General features: G+C 39.9%; 1 protein-coding gene across 5 annotated transcripts in view; it reads left to right on the top strand.

Annotated features, from left to right (window-relative positions):
• The window catches only part of TRIO (trio Rho guanine nucleotide exchange factor), a 255,684-nt gene that overhangs the window by 132,813 nt on the left and 97,493 nt on the right, over window positions 1-25,378 (top strand). For all 5 annotated transcript variants that reach the window (XR_008731238.1, XM_055704044.1, XM_055704043.1 and 2 more), the window contains exons 14-20: window positions 5,953-6,148; window positions 6,782-6,948; window positions 13,781-13,900; window positions 15,359-15,550; window positions 16,716-16,865; window positions 18,349-18,463; window positions 23,189-23,304. Coding sequence is in view for 4 of the 5 variants with exons in the window: in XM_055704044.1 (XP_055560019.1) it covers window positions 5,953-6,148; window positions 6,782-6,948; window positions 13,781-13,900; window positions 15,359-15,550; window positions 16,716-16,865; window positions 18,349-18,463; window positions 23,189-23,304 (1,056 nt within the window). In the remaining variant the exon portion in view is untranslated. The remainder of the gene's footprint in view (window positions 1-5,952; window positions 6,149-6,781; window positions 6,949-13,780; window positions 13,901-15,358; window positions 15,551-16,715; window positions 16,866-18,348; window positions 18,464-23,188; window positions 23,305-25,378) is intronic.

Raw genomic sequence — 25,378 nt, 5'->3', positions numbered from 1 at the left:
GGATGTTGTCTGGGCTGTATTTTTTTACAATAGGACTCTTTTTTTCCAGCTATGAAAATAATGCAAAACAAGTTGTAGTGCTGCACCCCTGCAAATCCTCAGGAAGTTTTGAGGCTGTCCAAATTTTGGAGGAGGGTTACAGCTTGTCTGTTAGAAGGTTTCTGTTTGTGTGCAGGGACATGTATACCAACAGACGTGAAAGTCCACGTGGAGCTTAGGTTAATGGAATTGCATCATAAAGATTCAGCTAAGTTTAGGGCTTTTGTAAAACCACTAGTGCTGTACGCAGTGACTGAAACTGATTTGCTGCCTCAGAAGGTTCAGGGTTATCCACTGGTAAATGATTCTGTCTGAGTAGATAAAGGTTTATCTCAAGACTCAGGAAACCAGAACTTCCAGTGGTAATTTTACCCCTTTTAAAAAATGCAACTGTTGGTTACGTATGAATGGTGTAAGGGCAAAGAGGCTGTCAGAAGTGGTATCTTCTCAGGTTTGGTTGTGTTAGGGGTTTGGGGTTTTTTTCTTATTAAAATCAGGATTAGATATCATGGCTGAAGTCTTGTTTAGCTAAGCACATTGTTGGCTGCAGTGCAGGAATAGGCAGACGCAGTTCCTTGATCTGTGTCCGTAGAGGAAGTGAGAGTGTGTGCTCTACAGTAATAACAACTCTGGTGTAAAGAAAGACTAAGAAGGTTCTCTTATTTCACAATTCACACTGGTCTGCACGAGTTTGCTACTTTGATTATGTGAGAGTAGCTGTCCTGCATATGCAAGGGAAAGGGTTTGGCAGAATTGTGATTGTAATAATTAGTTGGATGACGGGTGTATGTGGAGGAACATAAAAGGTATCCTCTTCTATAAGGCCATCAGCAATTTTGCAGTCTCTGCAGAACTGATCGGCAGTGCCTGATGTCTGTGTGATGTTCTCAGAATGCTTTTATTGAGGAAATGGCAGCTGTGGGGGGCAAGGCATACCAAGAAAATGAATGGAAGATCATTAGGTTAAAGGTTTGAGTGAAGTTCATGGTTAAGGTGATGGCTCTCTGCTGTAGGTTACATAAACCAGGATTCTACAATAGCAGAAGGCTGGTTGCAGGAGCCCTGCTTTGCAGATGTGTTCTAGTACTTCAGTGCAGGACAGCATCTGTATAGATAGTACTTCTGCACATGTTGTTTGGTGATGTCCATAAGATTTTGTATTGGAAAACTGCAAAGCCAAACTTGATATGTCTTGCTTTTTCTAAAGCTGACACTTGGCATGCATTACGTTTTGGTACGTACAGTGTACATCAAAGTACCAGTTACTTTAGTGAAAGAGTTGGTGTATTTTGTTGATGGCTTGGAAATAAAAAATTGTGTTTATTTAAGATTGCCAAGGAACCCTCCAGGGAACAAAATGACCCTGGCTGCAGAGTGTCTTCAGCAAAATCTTGATTGCTTTGCTGCCTCTGTACCATGTCCTTTCTCTGCTTCCTCAGCAAAGCAGGCTTCTCTTTTACCTCTCCCTGAAGGCAGACATCTGTTTGGAAACTTCCAGGAAGAAAATGCAGGGACTTGTTCCAGGTCAGCTGTTTGAAAGCAGAAGCTCAGCTGAAGTAACGTGATAGCGAGGAAGAGCCAAATGCCAGCTGGGAACTTGCAGACCTTGTTTTCACCTCTTTGTTTGTTGAGTATTTTGTGTGACTGGTCCAATCACTTAAGACTTGGCTGTAGGGGAAGTTCATTCAGGGGAGCATTGTGTGAGGACAGTTTTTCTGGAAGGCAAGTAGTGTTTCTAGCTTGTCTTACTGCTTGTAAAGTAACACAAGCTAAAATGGGACGAAGGGTTCCCCTAGCACTGTAGGATCATACCGTGCATGGGAACAGTAGTGAGATTTACTGGCAGGATTAGTCCTTTTCTCCTTGTCCTTACTCTTCCCCTGTTCACTGATGAAATATTGTTTTCTTTTTCTTATGTTGCTGTCTTTTATCCTACAACTTTTGAGATTCACCTGCTCTTCTGAAATTGCTGTAACTGCAGCACTGTCTCTGTTTTGCCCCTTGCTCTTGGCATATAAACTTGACCTTCTCTGTCCTCAGCAGGCTTTTGAGTGCTGTTGGTTGTGAGCTATTTGAAGGACTCTATTGTAAGTGCCTGTGTTAACTAACAGCTAGAAGGAGCAAAATAATGTACATGAAGAGTCCCTTGTGAGCGTGATTAGTAGCATAAGGAAGATGTGTATGGACCCAGCCAGTGGGAAGGTAACACTGGTGGCAATGTCTGCAGCCTAAAATGTGTGTGTCTCATTTGTGTCAGTGCATTTTTGCTTGTCTGTAACTTAAATGCCTCAAGGCCGATGTCAGGGCTCCACACAAAGCATACCACACACTTTTCAACTCACAGCTTTATCTCAACTCTATTTTTGGACCATACTTACAAGATGCCTGTTAAGTCATACAGCTGAAAAGGCAAGGATGCAAAGTGCTGGATCACAGAGACCAAAAATCTTCTCCCTTTCCTGCTTTCCTTTTTTCTTTCTCCCCAGCATATAATATTTTCAGGTCCTGGTTAGCACTCAGTTGGTACGAGGAATGCTAGTTAGATCCTTCTAAGAAGAGACGTGTGGTTCTTTCTTTCCCACTAGTGCAAAGGAGTCAGCATCCCTTCTGTGTTATATCCTGCCTTATTTCCCGTTATTGTTACCTTTACATTTGTTAAAACCTGAGAATGTCAGGCAGCTCAGGCTTTGCACCAGGAACTTCTTGAACACATGCCGTGGTAAGTAGTTACCCTGTGTTTATGCTGGGTTGTCCATTTCCTGTCCATTAATTTGTGATTCAGTTACTTTCGATGTCTATTAGTCATTCATTTTTGTTCTGTTTGTTTGATGTTAATTGGCTTGACAAAACAAAATAGGAGACTTCTCACTTTAAAAGTGTTGCTTGCAAAGCAGAACTTCAAGGGAAGCACTGAAGAGTGTGGGCAGAGACGGCTTAATGCACTTTATTTTTGTTTCGACTCTGCCCTCGCATTTCACATTTGCAATGTGAAACAATGAGTGCAATGGCTGAAATAGACCTTGTGCCACCTAATTACTGCTGAAAAATGTAAGGATTACTGCCCTTGTTAGGAACCTTGGCTGTGATGTTCAGGGACTTTTTATCTTTTGAGTGAGTGTGGGACCATGCTGGCATTATTTATTTGAGTTGTTCTTCCTAGCCTTTTGAAGAGGACAGAGAATGTCTTGCTCTTGCAGTGTTCCAGACTGCTTTAAACAGTGTGTGGGCCATGATCTTAATCTTGGGGTTGCATGAAGTAACGTGGGAAGAAGTTATAATTCTTACTGTTGTTCGTTTTTGTTCTTTGGCAGCAGTATCGCTAAAACCTCTTGGCTGAGGTGATAGGCAGTGTGATACGCAGTGCTGACGTCTTGGAACTGCCTGTCAATTATATGGGCTATGGTGAATCTCAGGATAGTCTTAAGAGGACATAGTGACTACAATCTACTTAAACCATTCCATGATTACAGAAATACTGACAGTTAGCCACAGCAGTGTCCTGTTGTGAGCTTACTGTGTTTATTACTTTATTTCTACACAGTTTGCTAGTAAGAGAGGTAAGATTTTAGCCTGTGTCTGAAAGGAGATGGAATGGCTTTGCTTTTAAAATTTTAAAACGTAAATGTGGTATGTTAAATCTTAATGCACTTTTAAAAGGTGTTTGGAAAGACAGTGGAAGATGTTGTTTTGATGGAAGAGTTTCACAACCTTCTTTAATGCTCAGATTTCTTAGTTTTACCAAGTCTAACTACAGTTACTTATTGAGGATAATTTATTAATGTTGTTAACTGAACTGGATGAAAATAAGATGGTAAATCTGATTAGTGAGAACTTCCATAGTGCAGTGGATGGTTTGAAGAAACAAATGTTAGATGACCTCCTCTGCTTTTACTAGTGAATGAACAGAGAGTTTTGAAGGCAAACTGGGAAGGGCAGGTCTGAGGTGCGTGAGAGCAGAAAAGGGGGGCAGCTGGCTCGACTTTCAGGAAGACTTGAAACTTCTGAAATATTTCAGGCCAGTTAAAAGGAGATGAAGGACAGAGGTGATAAGACATGGACCAAGTAAAAGGGAAATAAAGGGAAATTGTGAAGGATTTTGTGGAAGGGGAAGTCTGCATGTGTGTTTATGCATTATGAGTGGTCTCCCCTCTAAATAATTATGCATGTGATGTTTAGAGCATGCAGAACAGAGATGAAAGAAGCTTTAAGCAGTAGCTAAAAGCCTTGTCCTGTATATGTTCCTGCATCTCTTGTCCATCAGCTTTTCTGTTTTCAGTGTTAGCCCTGAACGTGAATTTCTGCCTGATTCTGCTTTGGAAGAGCTAGCTGATCAGGATTAGGGTTTGTAAATAGTTACCCTAATGGTTTGGTATATCCCATCATGGCATGTTGCTAAACTTGAAGACTTTAAGTCAACGAAAATTTTTGCAGAACACCTTTAAAACAGGAAGTAACTCACTGATGCCACTATTTTAATAATAATTGCTTCATGTGTCTCATTTTTTATGCTGCCACCTGTGGGAAAGGAAACAAGCCTTCAAGAAATGTGGTAGCTGACAACAGAAACTTTATACAGATTATTTAACTTTGTTTTCTCCTCAATTCTGTTGTTTTTTAGAAGACTTGTTTTCCTGGAACTTCTCTTGTAGTTTAACTGTCGCAGTTAAACAGCTCTGATTAACCACTCAATGTAGCAGCATATTACTTCTGCTGACAAATTACTTTGGTTAAATATTTATGTAGTCAACTACTTTGTTGCTAATGCCTGTTTAGTCAGATCCTCTTCTTGCTGTGTCTTGCTGCATAAACAGGTGGGTTTCTGTCATTTAGCACCATTCACATCAGTTGGTCCTACTCCTGAAATTATAGAACTCTGGAGCTAAGCCATACTTGGTTCTTGATATCTATAATTTTGCTTTCCCAGTGCACTGCAGTAGTTTGTGGCAAAACTCTGCTGAGAAAAAAATGATTACAGGCTTGAGGGTTAAGTGTCAAACAGACTTGTTTGAAGTAATTGATGCGTGAAACCTGTGCCGTTAGAACTCACCCCACTTTGATCAGTGACGGTTGTAAGTATTACCTGTTAGACTTAAACAGGTTTGTATCCTAATTAAAAGGAATATTATAAGTTTCAACCAGGTTTTGCAATATGATGTGTGGACAGACATTACTGTTGTCATACATACGTTTAAAAAAATACCTCCTTAGCTAAACTTCTTTGGATATCTTATGGCTGAGAGTAAAATCCAGAATTAAAGTGTAAACTGGAAAGTATGGCTGAATGATTTCAGCAGGCAAATTTAGCTCTGACATTACAATCATACTGGAATAAAGTAATACTTTTTGGTTTTGCACCATTAGTCACTAAGTACCCTGCCTTTTGTGTCAAGTAGTGCTTCTCAGTTGTCTGACAGAAGTCAAAGGTGCTCACAGAACCTGATGCTTCTTGCTCACAGAATGATAGAGCTGGCTTTTTTGTAAAAGGGCTCTAGACTGGCACAATTGAAAGATAAGTTGGCTCTTGATGTGTGAATTATTACTTGGTGCGGTCTGAAGAATTGAAAAGATGTTTTAGATCAACGTTTTCCTTTAAAAGTGGAGATGAAAACCCCCGTCTGTTTCACAAGTGGTGTGTTGATGGAGTACCTTAAACAAGGCAAGGGTACCCATAGTATTGCATGCACTGGTTGAAGGAGAGCTGTAGTGGTTCTCAAAGAGATTCTTCAGGGTTGTTTGCCAAAATTTTAAATCCCTGCTAAAACAGCCTATATCTGAACAGTTTTGAACCTGATCACTGAAGTCAATCAACAGTGAGAAACTCAAGTTCCTGACCTCCATCTTAAGTACAACATTGGAAATGAACATATGTTGTGAAATGGGTAATTTAACATTGTCTTCCTGTTTTCCGCCCAGATAATTTCAGACCTCGAGTCTTGGAATGATGAGCTCTCTCAGCAGATGAATGACTTTGACACTGAAGATCTTACAATAGCAGAACAGAGGCTCCAGCATCATGCAGACAAAGCCCTGACCATGAATAACTTGACCTTTGATGTCATCCACCAAGGGCAGGATCTGCTGCAGTATGTCAATGAAGTGCAGGCATCTGGTAAGATGGCTTCTTCATGCTATTCTGGGCAGTGGCTTTGTGAGAATTATCCAGTTGTCTCCATGGGATGTGTGAAAATAACAGAGATACTGGTTAACTTTAAACTGGAGATGTGGACTTTTTTTTTCCCTTTATACTCAAACCATTTGATAGTGTTCATGAGAATGTACTGTTATTATGGCATATAGTTTTTATATAAGAGTTGGCAACACCTGAATATGTTTAGGATTAAAAAAAAAAAAAAGAATTCCACTCAGGAAGTCGGTAAAGTTAAATAGCAGGGAGTTAATTTTATAGTGAATCGGAGCAACACAGTCAAGCCAAAAATTTCAGCTTTCAAGGAATAAGTGTTCCTTTTTTGTCTCGTACACCGCTTCACTTGATGTTTCTAACTGTACACGGTCACCCAGGGTAAATCTCAGGCTTCTTTAAAATTGCAGTATGAACTTTTTTTTTCTAAAGAGTGCAGAACCTATGCTTATTTAAGCAGTTGCTCTGGGGATTAATTTGAACGTTGAGAAGGAGCCAGAGTGTGCCACAAAGCAGTGGAAACAGGCAGTTTGTCTTCGGGAGATTTTTTTTTTTTTTTTTTTTTTTTTGGTAAGTCATTTATAAATGACTGGCTGATTACAGGTGTTGAGCTGCTTTGCGACAGAGATGTAGACATGGCAACTCGTGTCCAGGATCTGCTGGAGTTTCTCCATGAGAAGCAGCAGGAGCTGGACGTGGCGGCCGAGCAGCACCGCAAGCACCTGGAGCAGTGCGTGCAGCTGCGTCACCTGCAGGCCGAAGTCAAGCAGGTAGGAGCCGCCTGCCCCCGCGTGGGGTGGCGGTCCCCCAGGGCTGTGCACACCTCGGGGGGGCGGGGGGGGGTCTGTGCCCATTAACTGCCCTGGGAAACTGCTTTCTGTCCTAGCAAGTCTTGCGGGGAGGGACTTTGAGCACCTGAGAAACTTCATCCTCTGCTAATGCGAGGTGCGTTTTTTAATTTGCATCAACAGTCCGTATTTCTACATGGATACAAGTCAAGTATTTGAAGTGTAGAGCAATTTGAACTAATGTTAAACCCATACTTTTATCATCTGTATTGTTTGGTGATAAACCGTGCACACTGGCCTAATGCTTTTTGGTATACTGTTTGAGACTTCTACAAACCGTGGTAACGTAATATCAGCATGGTTTACTTTCTGGGAGAAGAAATATGAAGTTTTGCTTTTCCTGACAGTGAAGTGGCAAGTGTCGAGGACCTTATCTGATAAACACCTAAACCTTTAGTGAATTTAAGATGCCGTGGGCAGAACCACTGAATTAGGTGAAAGTTTAAAAAACAAAGAACACACTAGAGAGGTAAAAGGTTTTGATCTTGCTCACACTTGGCAGCAGCACAGAAGTCTGCTACAGTCTGTTGTATTAGTATGTCCTATAATGGCTCCCAATGCAACCTGTCCTTTTCCTGTTTGTTGTGAGCTCGTACAAAAATTCATCTCCCTCATGAGACTCTGAGAACGCCTGAATTGCAAAGTAACATAAAAGGGGTCCAGTTAGCACAGGAGAAGTGAACAGAAGGTTCTCAAAGTATATCCAGGCAGCGTGTGGTTACTTTGTAGTAGCAGACCCAAAGCTTCTGTGTTGTCTCAAAGGAATGCAAGAAACGGGTAGGGTCTGCCATCAGTGCGATACATACAGGTGTTAATCAAATACACGGCCTTCGAGTTCAAGCCTTTGCATACTCTACTGAAACTTGTTCATCTTTGTAAATGCACATTACAAATTACTGATTTCACATGAGTAATGGTTGAGATAAAGTTATTGCAGCTGAGAATAGTTTGCACATATTCGAAGAAAAGAAAATATGAAAAGAGTGTGAATGCTAGCTGAGGCAGTCTCATCCCTTTTGGGTACATCAGTGGGTTAGGATGGGATAGATTTGTAAGAAAAAAGGATTGTTAATTCCCATGATACTGAAATAATACTCAGTTGCTGAACAGAATAGAATATAGCACTTGGGTAATATTTCAAAGACACGCTATTAAATAGTTACTTATATTGCATGCTCCCATAAAGTGAGTACCTTGCTCCTCTAGTTTTGTTTGTATGCAGGTTAATTGTGACAAGACAGACACAGTGTTTAAAACCTGTGTTTGCAGAACCAATGTTTTGTATTTTAGCAGATACAAGCGGATGGTGAACAACATGGATTGTAAAGGAATATCCATGTTGCACCTAGCGGTTTGTAGGTCATTCTGTAAGATCTTTGTAACTTTTTTGAACCACTGCTAGCCCTGTCTGAAATTGAAGCTCAGGATTAGATTTTTAAGAAAACACTGGAAAAAATGAGTTCATCTTATAATAAAGATACAGGTAGTATAATGTTCTAGCCAGCTGCCTTTTCTTAATAGACTGGTGTTTAGGAGAAAAAATGGCTTCTGTTTTATATTCTTAGAACGCATCTCTATCAATTGGATTTTTCTGTTGAATTAAATGCCACAATAGGTGTGAACTTTCAAACAAACTTACATAACCATGTAGCTGACAGAATGTTCCTGCATTACAAACTCCTTTTCCAGATTTTTCATTGTACAGATTAACCTGCAATACTTGCCCAGCCTGAGGGCCTAAAAATTGAACGTAACGAAAACTGAATGTTATGGTCTCATTTTGATCCCCTTTGGAATGCTTTGGGGCTAGTAACTCTTAGTTTTGTGATTTCAATTGCCTTTTCAGAAAACCATGTCTGATTTATTTTAGTTTTTTTTAAATATCAGGAAGCATGATCCTCTGCACTGGGAAAAAACTTCATCGCTCAGCAGGTCCCAACAGGTGCTTTACCCAAAAGTAAAATGATATGGTAAACCTCATCTTCAATCTGTTTTGTTTGTATTTGGTTGCCCAGTTCAATTACTGTGATTTTTTGCCAGATTTATTGTTAATGATCTGAGTGTAAACATACTTATTATGTAGATGGGATACTGTCTCCATAGCAAGGATTTTAACAAGTTTTCAGTTTGAAATTTTCCTGCCAAACTGACATTACTGCTATTGTATTTTTACACACACACATACACACACACAGATACATATAAAAAAAGTAGTGAAAAGGTTAGACTGGAACACTGCAGGGGTTTTTCCATAGGGTTCATCTTTCAGATTACTGTAATCAAGACCAGAAAACTGTCTCCTGGCTTAGCTTTTTAGTCAAATACTTGCAAGGAGTCCCTTCAGTACTAGGTTTTGAAACTTGTAGCTTAGTGATTTCTTATCAAGCAAGCACAGAAAGCAGACAAAAACGTCCAGTGGTGCTTCTCCCTTAACAACCATACCAGTTCTGCTTTGTGGCATTGAAGTTCTGTACATCAAGCCTCAGGACAAGGAGGAAGCAGAAGGGCCGTAAGACACAGAGGTTTAAAGAAACCCTGCAAAGAATTTGCTTGTCAACTTGATATGTTATAGGTGCAGAAAGGGCAAAAGCAAATAGAAGATCACAGTGTAGGAAAACCTCAGAAGGTAGGGGGAAGAGGATGCTCATTGAAATAAGAAGGGAATGCTGTATGTGGGGAAGACAACATGGAAAGGAAAACGTGGGCATTTTAGTCAGGGCAGGAACATATGACTAGGTAGAGGCAGAGAAATATTTTAAGAGAATATCTGTCTCATCCAGAATTCCACTTGCATGTTTGCCAGACAACCTTTTTCTTTTATCACCTAAAATAGAGCTGCTGGATTACTTATTGCTGCTATCACTCCCACATACTCACTTTATAGAACGAATGCTGTGCTCTGCTTAACGTGCAGCATCTGCCAGGGTCACAATCTCTACCAAGCTCCAAAATCAATGCGATTGGTTTACAATGCTCATTAAGCCTTTTCAGTGCAGTATTGTCTGCTTCTCTGATCATGGTGTATGTTCTTGGATATATAACTGTGTATTCATATCTGTACAACAGTGTAGATAGATACTTGTACCAGGTACAAGCTTATATCGTCAAGAGCACCTTGAGCTGCTTTTTGTTCTCACACGCAAATCTTTTAGCTTGGTGCAAACACAGTCCAGTGCTTAAGCTCTGATTCTCTCAAAATACTACTCGGGAAGAGTATCCTGGCACTCTGTATAGTGCCATATGGATATGAAAACGTAGCAAGGACGGCAGGCTGAAGCAGGTGTATCTCATAATCATGTTTAGTTAGTCAAATATCAGTCCAAGAAACTAATCTTAAATCAAGCATCTATAGAACTACCTATTTTATCCTTTCACGCATCCCAAATTGTTTCATTTCCACAGTTTTGCTGATGCTCTGCTGATGCTCTTCTAGCCTGCTGAAGGCTGCAAGGAGAAAGATGGCATGTGTGGTCCACCCAGACAGTGAGGTGATGGAAACATGCCAACAAATGTGGGAAGGCAGCAGCCCTGAAAGAACAACAGGCTCAATATTTACTGGTGCTTATATTTTCCCCTTGAGTCAGAGCAGAGGGAAGGGGAAAGTGCTGTGGGCAACTTCCCTCCTCTGAGTTCCACCAGCTTCTGCACTGGCACCGTGACCTGCATCAAGCAGGAGGGCAAATCAGTGTGTTTGAAATGACAAGTTCTGTGCTAGCTGTCTTTGCTGTGTATGATGGGATGCCAAGTCAAGAGGAGCTTTGAACTGGTGCTGCTCAAGCATTCACCTTCATTATAAGTTCTCTGGACAAGGCTAAATGTATTTTAACCCTAAGAAGGTATGTTAGAGCATACCTGGAAAAATAATTACCTAAGTAAGGTAGAGGGGGAACTTAGAACGGCTTTTATAAGACAAACTACAAATAAAAAAGGGATTTAAAAACATCTTCCACCCTCTGTGTTCTTACAGACAAATTCTATTCTCCAAGCATAGTTTCTGTCTACAGTCTATTGAACCCATCTTGTTCCTCTGGAAGTTGCCCTTGAGGCTTACCTGGACTTGCTCCCTTGAGTATTAACAGCCCCAGGTGTCTTAACGAATTCCAAACTCCCAGCTCCTTTCACGGTCCCTTTCATGTGCCCCCATGCTGTTATCCGGGGGATAACAGCAGGAGAGGTTGTTCCAAGGCCAGAGCCATCTTCCGCCTCCCCATAAGGCTCCACCTGACCCAGCATTTTGTCCTCAGAGAAGCAGAATGTGCACCCACTTACATGTCTAGGAGGTGCTGTCCCACACTACATCTACACTGCAGACTTTTTTTCTACAGACTTGCAGGATTTGTATAGAAGAATTCAAATACATGTTATCCGAGGCGGAGGGTGGGGATGGGGGAAATGCCCAACTTCTTAGCTATTCATCGTGCAGGCAGAAGTGGAAAAAACTGTATTACTAATCCCACAATATTGCAGTGTAGATAAGCACAAGACAGAGGGTGAAACTGTGATTTGAGGGAATGGATATTGTGTCAAGATAGGTAGACCTCAGTTGCTTCAAGCTGTTAAAGCCATGTTAGAGTATACCTTGGATGTAGACCACGTGCGCCTTTTGTTTTTAAGCATCTGTGTTTTGATAGGTCCTCTTCCTGGTTTCTGCCCATGTTTTCAGACTATGACTATAGTCATGTCATCCTGATTCACCCAGTCATAACCTGGCACAGTAGTATCAATGGTGGTGTTACAGGTGGATCACTAGATGACAATATTTAGTGTTAAGAGCTAGCTGTCATTTGGTAGTTAATATATTTATTACCAGTGGTTAAAGGTCTAAAATCAGTTGGTAGGAACATGCTAGGGAAGCTATGCTTAAACTGGTTATTTTCAAATCAACTGGGCCCAAAGGAAATCACCCCAGAATACCTATAAAACTGCCTGAAATAATGTCATAGACATTAGTGCTTATCTTCTCCAAACTTGTGGAGGTTGATGAGATTCTGGAGGCCTGGAACTCAACATCTACTTCTCAAAAGTGGGAAAGGATTAGCTAAGGGAGGATTATAGGTCAGCTAGTTCAACAAAATTCCCAGGAAAAATTGTGAAACAAGTAGATTATTAAACCTGAAAAGTGATGAGGAGAAGAGAAAAGGCTTACATAGATTAATTAAGTATAGCTTCCCATTGATAAATCCTGATTCTTCCTGACAAGGTAACAAGTCTTCTGGGTAGAGGTGAAAAAGCAGATGACATAATCTTCCTTCTATTAAAGCTTTTGGAATGGTTTAGTTCATTCTATCTGGCCCTGGCTTAGTATGCGAATGTAATATGGTTTTCCAGCAAGTTTATCATTCATGGTACTGTAGTCTCATACTCAGTAATGAAAGTTTTACTAAGAGAGTCACTGGATTGGAAAACAGATTTCAAAATTTAAAAAAATATATCTGTAGAAGGTCTGTATTTGGATACTAGTTCATGTTTCCAGTCAGAAAATTACATGGTAGAGTAGGGATTATGCTTTTAAATGTGAAGATAAAGGCAAAAGAAACTGGAAAAGGGATTTGAGTTCATCAGAAGACACTGGATTACAGTTCAAAATTATCTTGATGTATGGGAGAATTGTGCTGCAAGAAGGATATTAATTTTATTAGTGACAAATACAGAGCATGGTGTACTGGCAGGAATAATCAGCTGAACAAATACACCACAGAGGTAATTACTGGCTGGGCAGAAGTTCCTTAGAAAAGTTACACAGATGACAGTGAATAACCTGAATTATGTCCAGCTTTACTTAGTACTTGAAAGACGTTGACTGAAGTAATGGTTATCAACTGGAGAGATCTTATAATAAAGCAGTGAGAAAAATAAGGCAACTGACTTCACATGGGCTTGAAGAGACTGTGGTCAACAGGGGAAGATGAAACTAGAGGAAGGAATTGGGTAATGTTCTTGATGGAGAGAGGAGAGTGATAAACAAAGCTGATGCTAAGAGGGAGAAAACTAAGGGGTTTGGCTTGTGTTTTTTCAGTTTTTTTCCTCCCAGTGCGGGCAGGAGAAATGAAATAAGCTGAAATGAAAGCAAGAAGGATTTGAGTGTTACAAGAAGGAAGACTTGTGGTGATAAAAGCATCTGGTGGAAGACTGGGATTGGAGTCTTGAGTAACAAACAAGGCCCAGATCTTTCAGGAGGGGCCTTAAGGTTGCATGTTCCTGATGTTGGTAAGGGATGCACTAGGTGGCCTCCTGAGGCTCCTCCGCAGCCGGGGATCCTTCTGGTTTCAAGGACGTGTCAAGACACATTCTGAAAACTGAAAATCTTTAAGCAACTAGAACACAGTCAATGGTCACATTTTTCACAACTTTAATATTCAGAATTGTTTGCTTACTTTTTACTAAGGTGCATATCCTCAATTTATATTATTGACACTGGCTTTTAGGCAAATATTGCTCGTAACTTGTTCCTGTTGTCCAGGTGACAGAAGTGGTGTTCAGAAACACAACCTTGTTCAGAGTGTAAACTGAAATCACAAGCATGTAGTAGTTGACAGAAAGATACAAATTGTCAACGAAGTGAAATTATAGTGAATGTCATTCTCTGTGTTCATTGAATATATAATTCACCATAAATATATCATTAATAAATTAATTAGTTATCAATTCCAGTACTACATGTGACCCTATGTGTGGGGTTTTTCCCTAGCAATGATGCCTTTCTTGCTGTTTGGCAGTGGAACTGCATATTTCATGGTCTTCTCCTTTGTTACAGGTTTTGGGCTGGATCCGAAATGGGGAGTCAATGTTGAACGCTGGGCTTATCACTGCTAGCTCTTTGCAGGAGGCAGAGCAGTTACAGAGGGAGCATGAGCAGTTTCAACATGCAATAGAGGTAAAAGCACAATTTCAGTGACCATAACCAGGTAGTCCTGTGTTACAGTTCATGAGCCTCTGTAAATAGCATTGTTGGGTTCACACTACAATATTTTGAATTTAGGAAAAGCTGTTGAAAGCATCTTACGGTAAAGAGATAAAAACACTTACTGGGAAGGCGGGGGTTTTGTTCTTGTTCTTTTGGAGCTGCAATTCCAGGTGAACACATCTCAGTACCTCTTTGCATTTTTGTAAAGTGATAGCTGTTCACAGCAATTTCACTGAAAATGGTGTTTCCCTTTGTTAGAATACAACACGTAATCCTCATTGTTGTAGTTTAGAATAAATGCAACAGCAAACATCAGTTTTGTGTATTCTGATATGGTCCTTTAATGTTTCCATTTTTGTTTGACAGTAGGTTTTACAGTAATTTGTGTGTGGTGGTGTGTCCATCCTCCTGCCATGACTTCAAACTAAACTTACCAGACTGGACATACCTCTGCAAAAAATTGACAGAGACCTTAAGACTGACTGAAATGCAGTATTACTAATAACTGATATGCACTATTGAGGAACTTAAGGTGATATTGATTATGTATAGCTTACATTTTTTAAGAATTTGACTTCTGTTGAAAGATTAACCAATGTTATAATTTGGGAAAACTTTTTTGACGTATTCTGTCTTGCAGTAACTCTTTCAGTTTATTTGCTATTTGGTGGTTTGGTGGAGTGTTGCTCTCGTTCCCACACACACACACCTTTTTTTTTTTTTTTTACAGTTTGCACTATCTTTACCCTCATTTTGAGAGCTCCTAAGTATAAAAATTATCAGACCTTTAGGTGTTCGTCAGTTTAAGAATAAATTACTAGGAAGCTTGAATTGTTTTTCTGGATCATTCTGTACTCTGATATGATAATACTTATTATAGTTAGGGGTTCCAGATTTTAGGCAAGTATATGTTTACACAGAGAATTACAGTTAAAAATTTGCTTACAGTGAATGGAGAGTTTTCTTTTGTTATTGGTCTGCATGCCTGCACCTTCATTTGCTCACTGTTGATGTGTAAAAGACTGCAGTAAAGCTGTGAGGATAGTAAAAGCAATCAAGCCAAAATAAGATACAGCCCTTCCATCTTCCTTTTCCTCACCATGAAGGGAAAGAAAATTGACTTGAAATTCATAATTATAACAGTGTACTCCAACATAGATATGCTGTGTGTGGCTTACTGCTAGACAGTGGCTATTGCTTGCAAGCTGCTAGTCATTGTTGATTTGATGATAAATCTCTACAGGATTTATTTCCTTTGTATTTGCGTAGTCAAGTCATGCAGTGACTAATATTAGACAGTTCTTTTTAGCTGATGGGTGTTTGTGCATGTGTATAGAAGTGTCGTTGACACAGTGGAAATGTGAGCCTTTGAGGTCTTCAAGAAAATGAAGTACTCCACTGACCTCCTGAATTTTCACCTCTTGCCAGAAAACACATCAAAGCGCCCTGCAGGTTCAGCAGAAGGCAGAGGCAATGCTGCAGGCTAATCACTATGATATGGATATGATCCGGGAGTGTGCGGAGAAGGTTGCCTCCCATTGGCAACAACTGATGCTGAAGATGGAGGACCGTCTCAAACTTGTGAATGCTTCTGTTGCCTTCTATAAAACTTCTGAACAGGTACAGAAATGCTACATAATCTGTGTCTGTCTCGGGTAATTCTTCAGTGTGGCATAAACCAGCATTCCCTAAAAAAAACGGTTGACTAGGTTTGCTTCTATTTACTGATCTGATAATAATTGCAGTTATACAAAAAAAAATGCAAAAAGCAAATCCTCTTACCCAGCTGCCTTAGAAAGACAAATTATGTGTTGCAGCCTTTCAATATATAAAGTGGTCTTATAAGATGACTTTTTACTACGACCTGTACTGAGGGTGATGAGACACCAGAACAGGTTGCCCAGAGAAGTTGTGGGTGCTCTGGAAATACTCGAATATCCCTGGAAATACTCGAAGTCAGGTTGGACCGAGTTTTGAGCAACCTGATATAGTGAATGATGTTCCTGGCCATGGCAGGGGCGTTGGACTACAGATGATCTTTAAAGGTTCCTTCCAACCCGAACAATTCTATGATAAATGAGTAGTAGCTAGATCATACTAACTACTAAGAGACTACAGTGTAACTGATCTGGATACACTCACTTCAGTTAGCGAACTTCCAAAGAAGGTACACTACCAAAGTGCAGTGATTATTGGTGAAGACTGAAATCTTCATCTGCCTCTTCTATCACCCTCCCCTTTTAATATTCCTCAGATTCTTATTTTTAGTAAAGAAAAGTCTTGTAGAACATTTTCAAGATGAAACATACATACAGCTGCTTAGTTGGATTTCGGCTTGTTTCAAGAAGTTTTGCTTAAACCATAAACAAATTACACAGAAGTTTTAATGGAAGTACTTTAGATGGCTTATTCTGTTTTTTGGGCGGGGGGAGTCAGAGAAAAATCAGCTTCATCCTACTTGTCTGCAGAAGAGTTGGGGGAAGGTTGGCAGGGTTGCTTCCTCTGCAATCATATCTTAAGCCTATCCTGAATTATGCAGTCACAGAAGCAGATATAAAGATGAGCAACTCTAGGAGGGATAGTCTTCTGAGAATTCCACTTAAGCAGGCCAATGCTTGCAAACCTTCAGTCAAAGTTTGTTGCTTTCTCTTAAGTCCCAGTCAAAACATGTCAGAAGCTAAGGAATATCTAAGGGGTGGATTCGTTTTCCATTTTTTTTTGGCTTGAATTTGAGATTTTTGTCTTTACTAAATTATATTTGAGTTGGACTCCTTTCTCCTGATAGGTGTGCAGTGTGCTGGAAAGCCTGGAGCAAGAATATAAACGAGAGGAAGACTGGTGTGGGGGAGCAGACAAACTGGGTCCCAACTCTGAAACAGATCATGTTACTCCCATGATAAGCAAACACCTGGAACAGAAGGAGGCATTCCTAAAGGTAAGGTTTGCTTTTTTTTTTTTTTTTTGTGGTCTTCTGTGTCTTGGAAAGCATGCAGTCAAATGCTTACTCTTACAGTGCTGAAATGTATGTGGGAAGCAGCAGTGCCCATTCAAAAGCTACAGGTATGTCCCAAACTGCAGAGATGTGGTAAGTGGCATGTTAACTGCTTCTGACAGCAATTAGGAGAATACTGCCAAGTGCATACAATTGTAGCCAGTTTTTATAAATATATTTCCTGTTGAACTTCAGTAAATGTCAGGTTTCCCGCTGTGACTGAAGAGGAATTGGGAATCACTGCTTTGAGCAGCTGTCATTCTAAAGAATGCTTAAAGGCTGCTGCTTTGGAAGAGGAGTGACAGTCACATAGTGCCTTTGCTGCCTGTGCATCAGGGCAGCTCTCAGATGTTCTTGGGACTACAGTAGAGTACAGAAGGAGGAAATTGCTAGACAAGCATGTGGGAGTAGTTGGGTTTATATGGTAGTCTGCAGATAAATGAAAGGTTTCCATTCCAACTAGTGTCCTAGTGGAGAAGCTTGATTATAAATGTGTAACGGATGCTTGCAAAGCAGTGTAACTAACCCTGTAACCAAAGGCTTTTTCCAGCATCACCTTGAAAAACTACTAACAGTATAAATCTTATTTTTATTAAAAGCTGTTTTGTTCTCATGCACAGATGAGAACATTCAAAAATACATTAACATAGATCTGACTGTACTGTCAAATAGATCTTTCTGCAGCTGGCGTGTGAGTTACCAGTCTTTGTTTAAAAACAATTTGAGAAATTACTTCAAACCGTGCTAATTTATGTAACCTTTTACAGTAGCGTTTCATGTTCTGCTTATTAAAAATAAAGCAGCAAGCCCATGTGTAGTACTTGGTGTACATTAAGGTGAAGGCAGCTGAGCTGAGTGTTGGCAATACAGTAGCAAGGTCTGAAAGCTCTCAAGGCCTTGCCTTAATATATTAAGGGCATGTCTTAATATTTTAGCGCTTTGTTTCAGTTCAGTGAAGTGTTTACTTTTTTGTTTAAAGTACTGGTGGATGTTTTGGAGTATCCAGGTGAGTATGTAAGCATGTGCACTCTGTTTACACAGTAACTTCAGGTGGCCCGTGGCACATGGCACATACACAAAACAAACTTCTTTGTGAGTGGTGCTGAAAGCTCTAGAGCAGGCAGTTGCCTTTCAGGATCTTTGGATAAAAATGTATAGCATTTTGTTTGGGGTTTTTTGTTTTTGTTTGGAGCTGGTGTTTTTTTTCCCCACTGCTGGATGAGTAAGGATCAACTGCTATTTTTTGGGAAAACTATTTTAGCCATTGAGTTGGCTTACTTGCAGAAGGATTTAACAAGCAACCTTTTCTAAAATTGGAGAGGGTGGGAAATGCATAAAAAGGGGATGGGGGTGAGGAAGGTCCTTCCTCTCTTTCTGGATGTGTATTTGTGCATCTTCAAATAAAGTAATACTGCTGTCTCTCTAGGCTTGCACACTGGCTCGGAGGAATGCTGATGTCTTCCTGAAATACCTGCACAGGAACAGCGTAAACATGCCAGGGATGGTGACACATATCAAAGCACCTGAACAACAAGTGAAGAGTAAGGGGTTTCTCATCCTTTTTTTTCCCAAAGAATGTGATCATCATATGCTGTGGTGTGTGTGATGATGGAGTGAAGCCTGCCCAAGTGGAAAGGGTTCTGTCAGACCTAACAGGAAATAATTAAAATTCCTCGCACACTTAGAAGGAGCTGCCAGTTATCAACTTCTCTTATACCCAAATGAAGTTGCTTTGAATTTATCTCCTGCTTACACTTAATCTTCTTTCAATTTGAGACTCAAATGTGCTACTTCTGTTGAGAAAATGAGATAGTAAACTTCCACGTGATAATGTTTGGTCTGAAGCCAAATGGAAGCTGATCACTGCAAGCTTACTCTGTTAGTGTGGTACATTCTGCGAGTTCCTTGGGTGTACCAGCGTGATACAAGATAATCCCTTGAATGATGCCCTTGGACCTTTCATATAGTTGAATCAATATTAAGGAACTTCATGAAGTATAGGACTTCATGTTTAAATTAGATGCGTAGATAAGTAGTAGCTGAGGTGAGGCAGGAAAAAACTATTACATGGGGCTTTGCTTTTGCTGGGATTAGTTCAATATAGTACAGCTTTAAGGTGCAACGTGCACTGTGGGGAATGGAGTAGAGAGAGAAATCTGTAAGTCTTTCAGGGACAGAAGTACAGAAATTAGTAGTGTGTGCATAACTGATGGGTGAGATAGGTGGAACAGAGATCAGAGAGATTCAGGAATAAGTATTGCATTTTACTAATTTATTTGCCAGTCGTATTCTGCTCAATGAGTTTTGAAGCTGTGACTGAACACTCAGGCCATGCTACAGACTCAGTACCAGTGAAGTCTAATTGTCTGATTAATTGCTGTTTGCAGCTGCCCAAAGGGGAGTTATGCAGAGGATGGAGCCCAACTCAGAGGAACACAGCAATAGGACCAGAGGAAAAAGTTGCAGCAAGGGAAGTTCTGAATGGATATAAGGAGAAACTGTTACAACAAGAGTGAGAAAGCACTGAGTAGAGCAGGTAGCCCAGAGAGGCCTTGGGAATTTTTAAAACTCAGTTGAACAAGCTCCTGAAAAACTTTGAAGTTAGTTCTGCTTTGAGGAGGAGATTGGAACAGATAGCCTCCAGAGGTCAATTCCACTCTAAATTACTTGATGACTCTGTTAGAAAAGGACATGCTCACTGCTTCCCTTTACTATAAGGCAAAGACAGTTTGTGTTAAACTTACCCGTGTACCTGACAGTACTGAAATTGAAAATCAACCTTTGTTGAATTTTTTATGTCAGGAAGATAATAGCATGTTGACCATACTTTTAGCTCTAAGGAAATAATTGGATTTTGGCAGTTGGAAATGTTGAGCATGTAGAGCTGAGGGAAAGGATTGTTTTTTTCCTCTGCCCCCAAGACACCAACATTTATAGAATTGTATATGACAAAATCTCAACACAAATGCTGGCAGTATCCATAACTGAAATGTTGCTGACATTTGTCACTTAGCTCTTCTCTTAGTATAGGACAAAGAAAACAAAGCAGGAGCAAGCAGGAAGTTTTGGTTACCACACTTGCAAGTGTAAGAGTATAAGGAAAATGTTAGGGCTTTTAGACAAACTTTTAAAAATTCAGTTTTGACATTTGTGTGGAAACAGTCATTCTGGGAAAGGTAAATGTGTTCAGATGAGGAAAATACAGAAATAACGTCCTTAAGAATAATTATGTGTCAGAACCATAATGCTATACATGTTCTGTGTACATATAAAATCCTGGGTGAATGATATATGTTTAAAAAGCAACAAAAAACCCCACCAAAAATCCCCAAGCAGGAAAAAAATAAGTTATGTGCTCTAACGTAGTGAGTTAGTTGTTCCCACCATATGCCATATAATATATGCTTCTGAGAATTAAACGTAAGTCAAGAAAAAATTAGTGAGGACTCCTTCCTTTGAGGTCTCAGTGGTATGGTGGTAACTGAGTAATTAAAAATCTCTGGTATTCTTGTTCAAATATGCATGTAAGGAAAAAAAAATAATCTCTTTTCTAAATAGAGGAAAAAAATAGTGTGTTATTTCATTTTGGTGCAATCGAGGTTACATGTGTTCCGCTGGACCATTACACACTCATACTCGGGTGTATGCTTGAAACAGTGTGTCAGACTGTGATCAGTATATAGTATATAAATGAACACTTTAAAAACCTTGAGTAGCCCTCAGGTTTCTGCAGAACTGCTGAATGTTTTTCAAAAAACTTGTTCAATGGCATACTTGATGGTACTCCCAGCTGCAGATTATGATGTCTAGAAAAGCAATGTCTAAAAAAATCTAGGAAAAGTTTAGGTAAGCACGTGCCTCATGGGAAACAGTTATCACAATGGTACTGAACTCTGAGAAGTCCTTCTGTCTCTTTTTACCAGTGTAAGTAATTTCCTTGACTTGCAGCTCAGAGTATCCAAATACTGTCAGACACCATGCCAAAGCTATATTTTAGGAAGGAGTTGTGGCCTAAAACTAAAAGCAGGTGGATTCAGTTGTTGACAATAGTTGTAAGCTCAGAAATGGATCATCTTTGTGTTTGCTTCTGTTGCTAGTTTTGTGTGCTTCTTTGTAACCTGTCTGTGCTGTATGGGCTGTGACTGAACATACTGTGGAAGTTGTCTAGTGATGCTCGTATTTTTAGATTGGTTGTTAGAGAGTGCGTGGTGCATAGACACAGCTGAAAGCTCACCGAGCCTGGAGAATAAGCTGAAAGTTTAGAAAACAATTCTAACGAATGTTGGAATCAAAGAAAATAACAACATCAGGGACTTAGAGTTCAGGAGCATTGAGACAGAGCTGCTCATCCAAACATAGTATTAACTACTGATGTTCTATATTTTCCTTCAAGTATTTTATATAATATTTTTGCTCTTCCTTGTCAGTCCAGGAAATTAATGACAGTAACACTAACACTGCCCAGCCAAATATCTCTCACTGCCTTGCCATCTGTATCATGTCCTGACGGAACAAATGCTGTTCCAATTAGCTACACTCACCTTGCTTGCTCTTTGTCAGAACTACTTTGCTTGGGTCACTCTCGAGATGTCTCTTTTTATATGGTGTGTCCAGTTAGGTGCATTGCATTGTATAATGATAATTGTGTCCCACCCCAACCCTTGCCCCTCAAAATCTGGCATATATTCTGAGCAAATGTTTTGGAGGTGGTGTAAGGCAGAAATAAAGCTGAGAAGGCAGGTGAGGCTCATAGCAGATCAGCTCACAGCTTGGCTAGGGGACAGATCAGTTGAGGCATATCTGAGGGTAGCCTGCCCAGCAGGAAGAAAACCTTGGCCACAGTGACCAGATTCCAACCAAAAGCAAGTCCTGGGTGATCTCAGCACTCTGTGGCAACTGGGAATACGGTGCTTCCAAGCAGGAGGATGTTGGCAGCATTGCAGACAGGTTTCATAATCCTTAAGGAGGCTGTGACAGGCAGTTACAATTGGTCTAGATAGCTGATAGATGTTTTCTCCTCAGACTCCCTTTATTTGAGCTTCTCTGTCAAACTGTTTCTTGAAGTTGTTAGCCTTTGGGATGTAAGGCATGGTTGGACCCACACAGTGGGGCAGGGGAATGCAGAGGCCTGAAGTGGCCTAGCACCTGATAGCCTCCATTCATCATTATGAGGCATATCTGGCTGTGGGTGTAAGTAGAAAAGCAAGTAAAGCGCCATCGTGAAGAATGAGCCTTTTTTGTGCTCTCTCCTGTTTTGTAGTAAACTTCCCCTTGAGTTCTGTGCACTTCCAACAGGGTCATCTGGCAGAGACAGTGAGTGTCCCGGTCTCCGTGTGTGGGCAGCTTGCCACCAGGCTTTGCAGGAACTACGAAGTCTGGTAGGGCTGCTGCTCTGGAAGAAGCAGCAGGTGAAGTCAGCTTCACAAGAAAGTGCTAGGATTTCTCTGAAGAAAAGAAAAAGAGTTAAAGGAGCAGAGTTCGGCAAAAATCTTGTGCATATTATAAGCAAAAGGTCTTTGCTGTCCAGGAAGAATTTATAAGCCAGATATGTGGAATTGCAGGTTAATGGTGGAATTTGGATGTGACTTTGCAGTGGCAGACAGTTTCTGATACTCAGGAATGGAATAACAAATTGTGGAGTTAATTATTTCATTACCTGGGAATTCTCTCAAGGCTCAAAGAACGCTCATTTCAACAAGTCAACTTACTCAGTTACACTGCTGTTGGTTTGGGTTTTTTTATTACTTGGGTTTCTGTGCATTTCATATCTGCTTATGTTGCATCTGTTTGTGTAGTGACCTAAGGTTATGTATTTGCCCACATGTATTAAATTATTAAAATATTTTTAGGAGACTGGTCTATACAGAAAAGGTGAGGCTTTTTTATTGCAATTAATAGGAGATGTTAAGCATGTTGTGATTACTTGCTCATGCTCATTCTTTCTGAGGAAATGCCAAGAACCATCTTATCAGGCTACATTTTCAGTTCTGTTATAAGCAGTGGCAATCCTTTGTATGAAAATATTTGAGAGTAAAAAGATGTCAGTAGTAAGTTTTAATTGCATCTCTAGTTTCTTTAACCAACATTTCTGTAAATAATAATGAAAAAGGAACACTGTGTCATGAATATCAGGGGAAAGAGCAATACAAAGAGTAACAGAAAGAGTAACTGGATTGTAAATTCTATAATATAAAGAACTGCTGATTAACGTGATATTTCAAAATTGGATGTCATAACATCTGTTGAAACTGTTTACGTTTCCTCAGATATCTTGAATGAACTCTTCCAGAGGGAGAACCGTGTGCTGCATTATTGGACCATGCGTAAAAGACGTCTTGATCAATGCCAACAGTATGTGGTGTTTGAAAGAAGTGCCAAACAGGTGAGGCTTTTATATAAAAATCTTCTTCAGTTGTGATCAAGGTTTAACAAACACTGACTTGTCCCACAACAAATTTACCCTTGACTTTAGTATTTCAAATGGCAGAAAGATCAATGATTAAAATATAAAGTAAATTTGCTTTTCCTTTAATACAGAACAGCTAAATACACTGAGGCAGGGTGTCTTTACTGCTGTAACTTAAAGGTAGTGTTTTGCTTCTTCCAGCTTGATCTGGTACTGGTGAATCTCATTTCTGCAAACTTGCATTTGACAATTTGTTACACTTTTTAACTTTTACACACACACCTGATTTGACCAGGGACATAACAGGCAGCAACATTTTACACAGATGTTGGGGGGAAAAAAACTTCATATAATTAGTCAGTTGGCAGGTCTAGGAAACTGACAAGCTGGGTAGCTCGTTAAACAATAACTGAATGACTTTGGTTTTGCAATATGCATGTACTTTTTTGTGGTTTCTTGCATGGTACCACCTCTTTGTATTTTTTGTATTTTGTTGAATTTATCAGCCTGGAAAGAGCTATTAAGTAACTAATACACACACAGAAATTTCCCTCACTAATTAAAACACAAGCCATAAAAATAAGTAGGAGGTTCCGAGGCAGAATTGGTAACTGGAATGATCTGCAATGCTTTTTTACGACTTTTTTTTTTTTTTTTTTAAAACTGGATATAGGACAAAGAAAGGAAGCTATCTGTTCCGCTTCTACAGAAAAGGACACAACGCCCATGGTGTGAAATATAGTTAGATCTACTGTACAGAACTCAAAAAACTAACTTTTTATTTCTTTCTGAGAGTCAGTATAGACAGTAGCTTAAATACTAGTGGTCTGTTCTGATCTCTTGAAAGATTCCTAAAGTCTGTCTTCTATGCTTTCATAAAGAAAGTAAAGCGAGATAAATTTTGGGAGTAAAGTTAAAGGTTAATACCTCTTTAAAATACCACCACCACCCCTTCCCTGCCCCCCACTCCACTTTTGAATAGCCTTAACTCCAGCCTCTGCCAAGCACATGACCTACTTGCTTTTCTATAGCAATTGCTAACAATCAAATACTGGAGATAAAGATCTGTCAGCGTTTTCATTGTAAATCCCGTTTTTCAGCAATCACCAGTTCAGTCATTGCAAAGGAAACCAAACCATATATGGACTCCACACTGATTAGCCAAAAAATGGAAATGTTGTCTTAATTTAGATTTTTGTTTGGAAGCTGGAAGAACCTATTCTTTGTGCTTTCAGAACTCGATGCCCTGCAGTGGGAGCAGATACCATAGTAGTTTGCAAGTGAAATGTTAGGCTCTCAACTCATTCCAGAGTTAAGGGCTCACCTGATCACTAAATTGATTGCTCCGGTTTTTGTATGGAGATACTTGTCTTCAGCATGCAATCCTGAGCCTCACATGAAATGAGAGCTGATCTAAACTGTAGGAATTAACATTGAGATGAACTTTATGTCATTGTGGCTCTGGAGAGCTGCCAAAAATTTACAAAAAGGGCAGCATTTGGGGAGGCAAAGTTTTTTGTTTATCATTCATTCCAGCATTGTGTAATAAATCCACCAAAAAGAGGTGGAGGTTAAAAAGTTGAAAGTGAGAAGTATCAAAATAAATGTAATTTGTAATATCAGCTGTGCTGTGCTGCTTGTCCTTGTCAGTCTTCACTTGGAAAGATCAACATTAGAATGACAAGGAGTATCATACAGGTGGTTGGTTGAAATATCCCTTTTCTTGATAGTAGTCCAAAAGTTGTTAGTTTGTTTCCATCAGTGACTTTTCAAATGCGCAGGCCTATCTCAACAGGCTTGCATCTGCACAAGTATGTGACTAGGTAAATGGTACCCTAGCATTCACGTTCAGCATTGAATTTTGAAGGCTTTCTACTCACTTGCAGGTTTTTATACCAAGAGGCAAAAGCATCCGAAGTGGAAGGAAGAGAATCAATGTTGTTCAGTCACAGCCTTGTTGAGCTTAAATTGTGGGTGCGATTATAATATGAACAATGCCTTTGCTGATTCAGTGTAAGGTTATGCTCTTGAAATAGACATATCTGTTGTC

The sequence above is a fragment of the Falco cherrug genome, chromosome 3 (assembly GCF_023634085.1).
Source record: "Falco cherrug isolate bFalChe1 chromosome 3, bFalChe1.pri, whole genome shotgun sequence".
NCBI lineage: Eukaryota > Metazoa > Chordata > Aves > Falconiformes > Falconidae > Falco > Falco cherrug.
The sequence above is the reverse complement of the archived record's forward strand: the minus strand, read 5'-3'. Positions and strand labels throughout refer to the sequence as shown.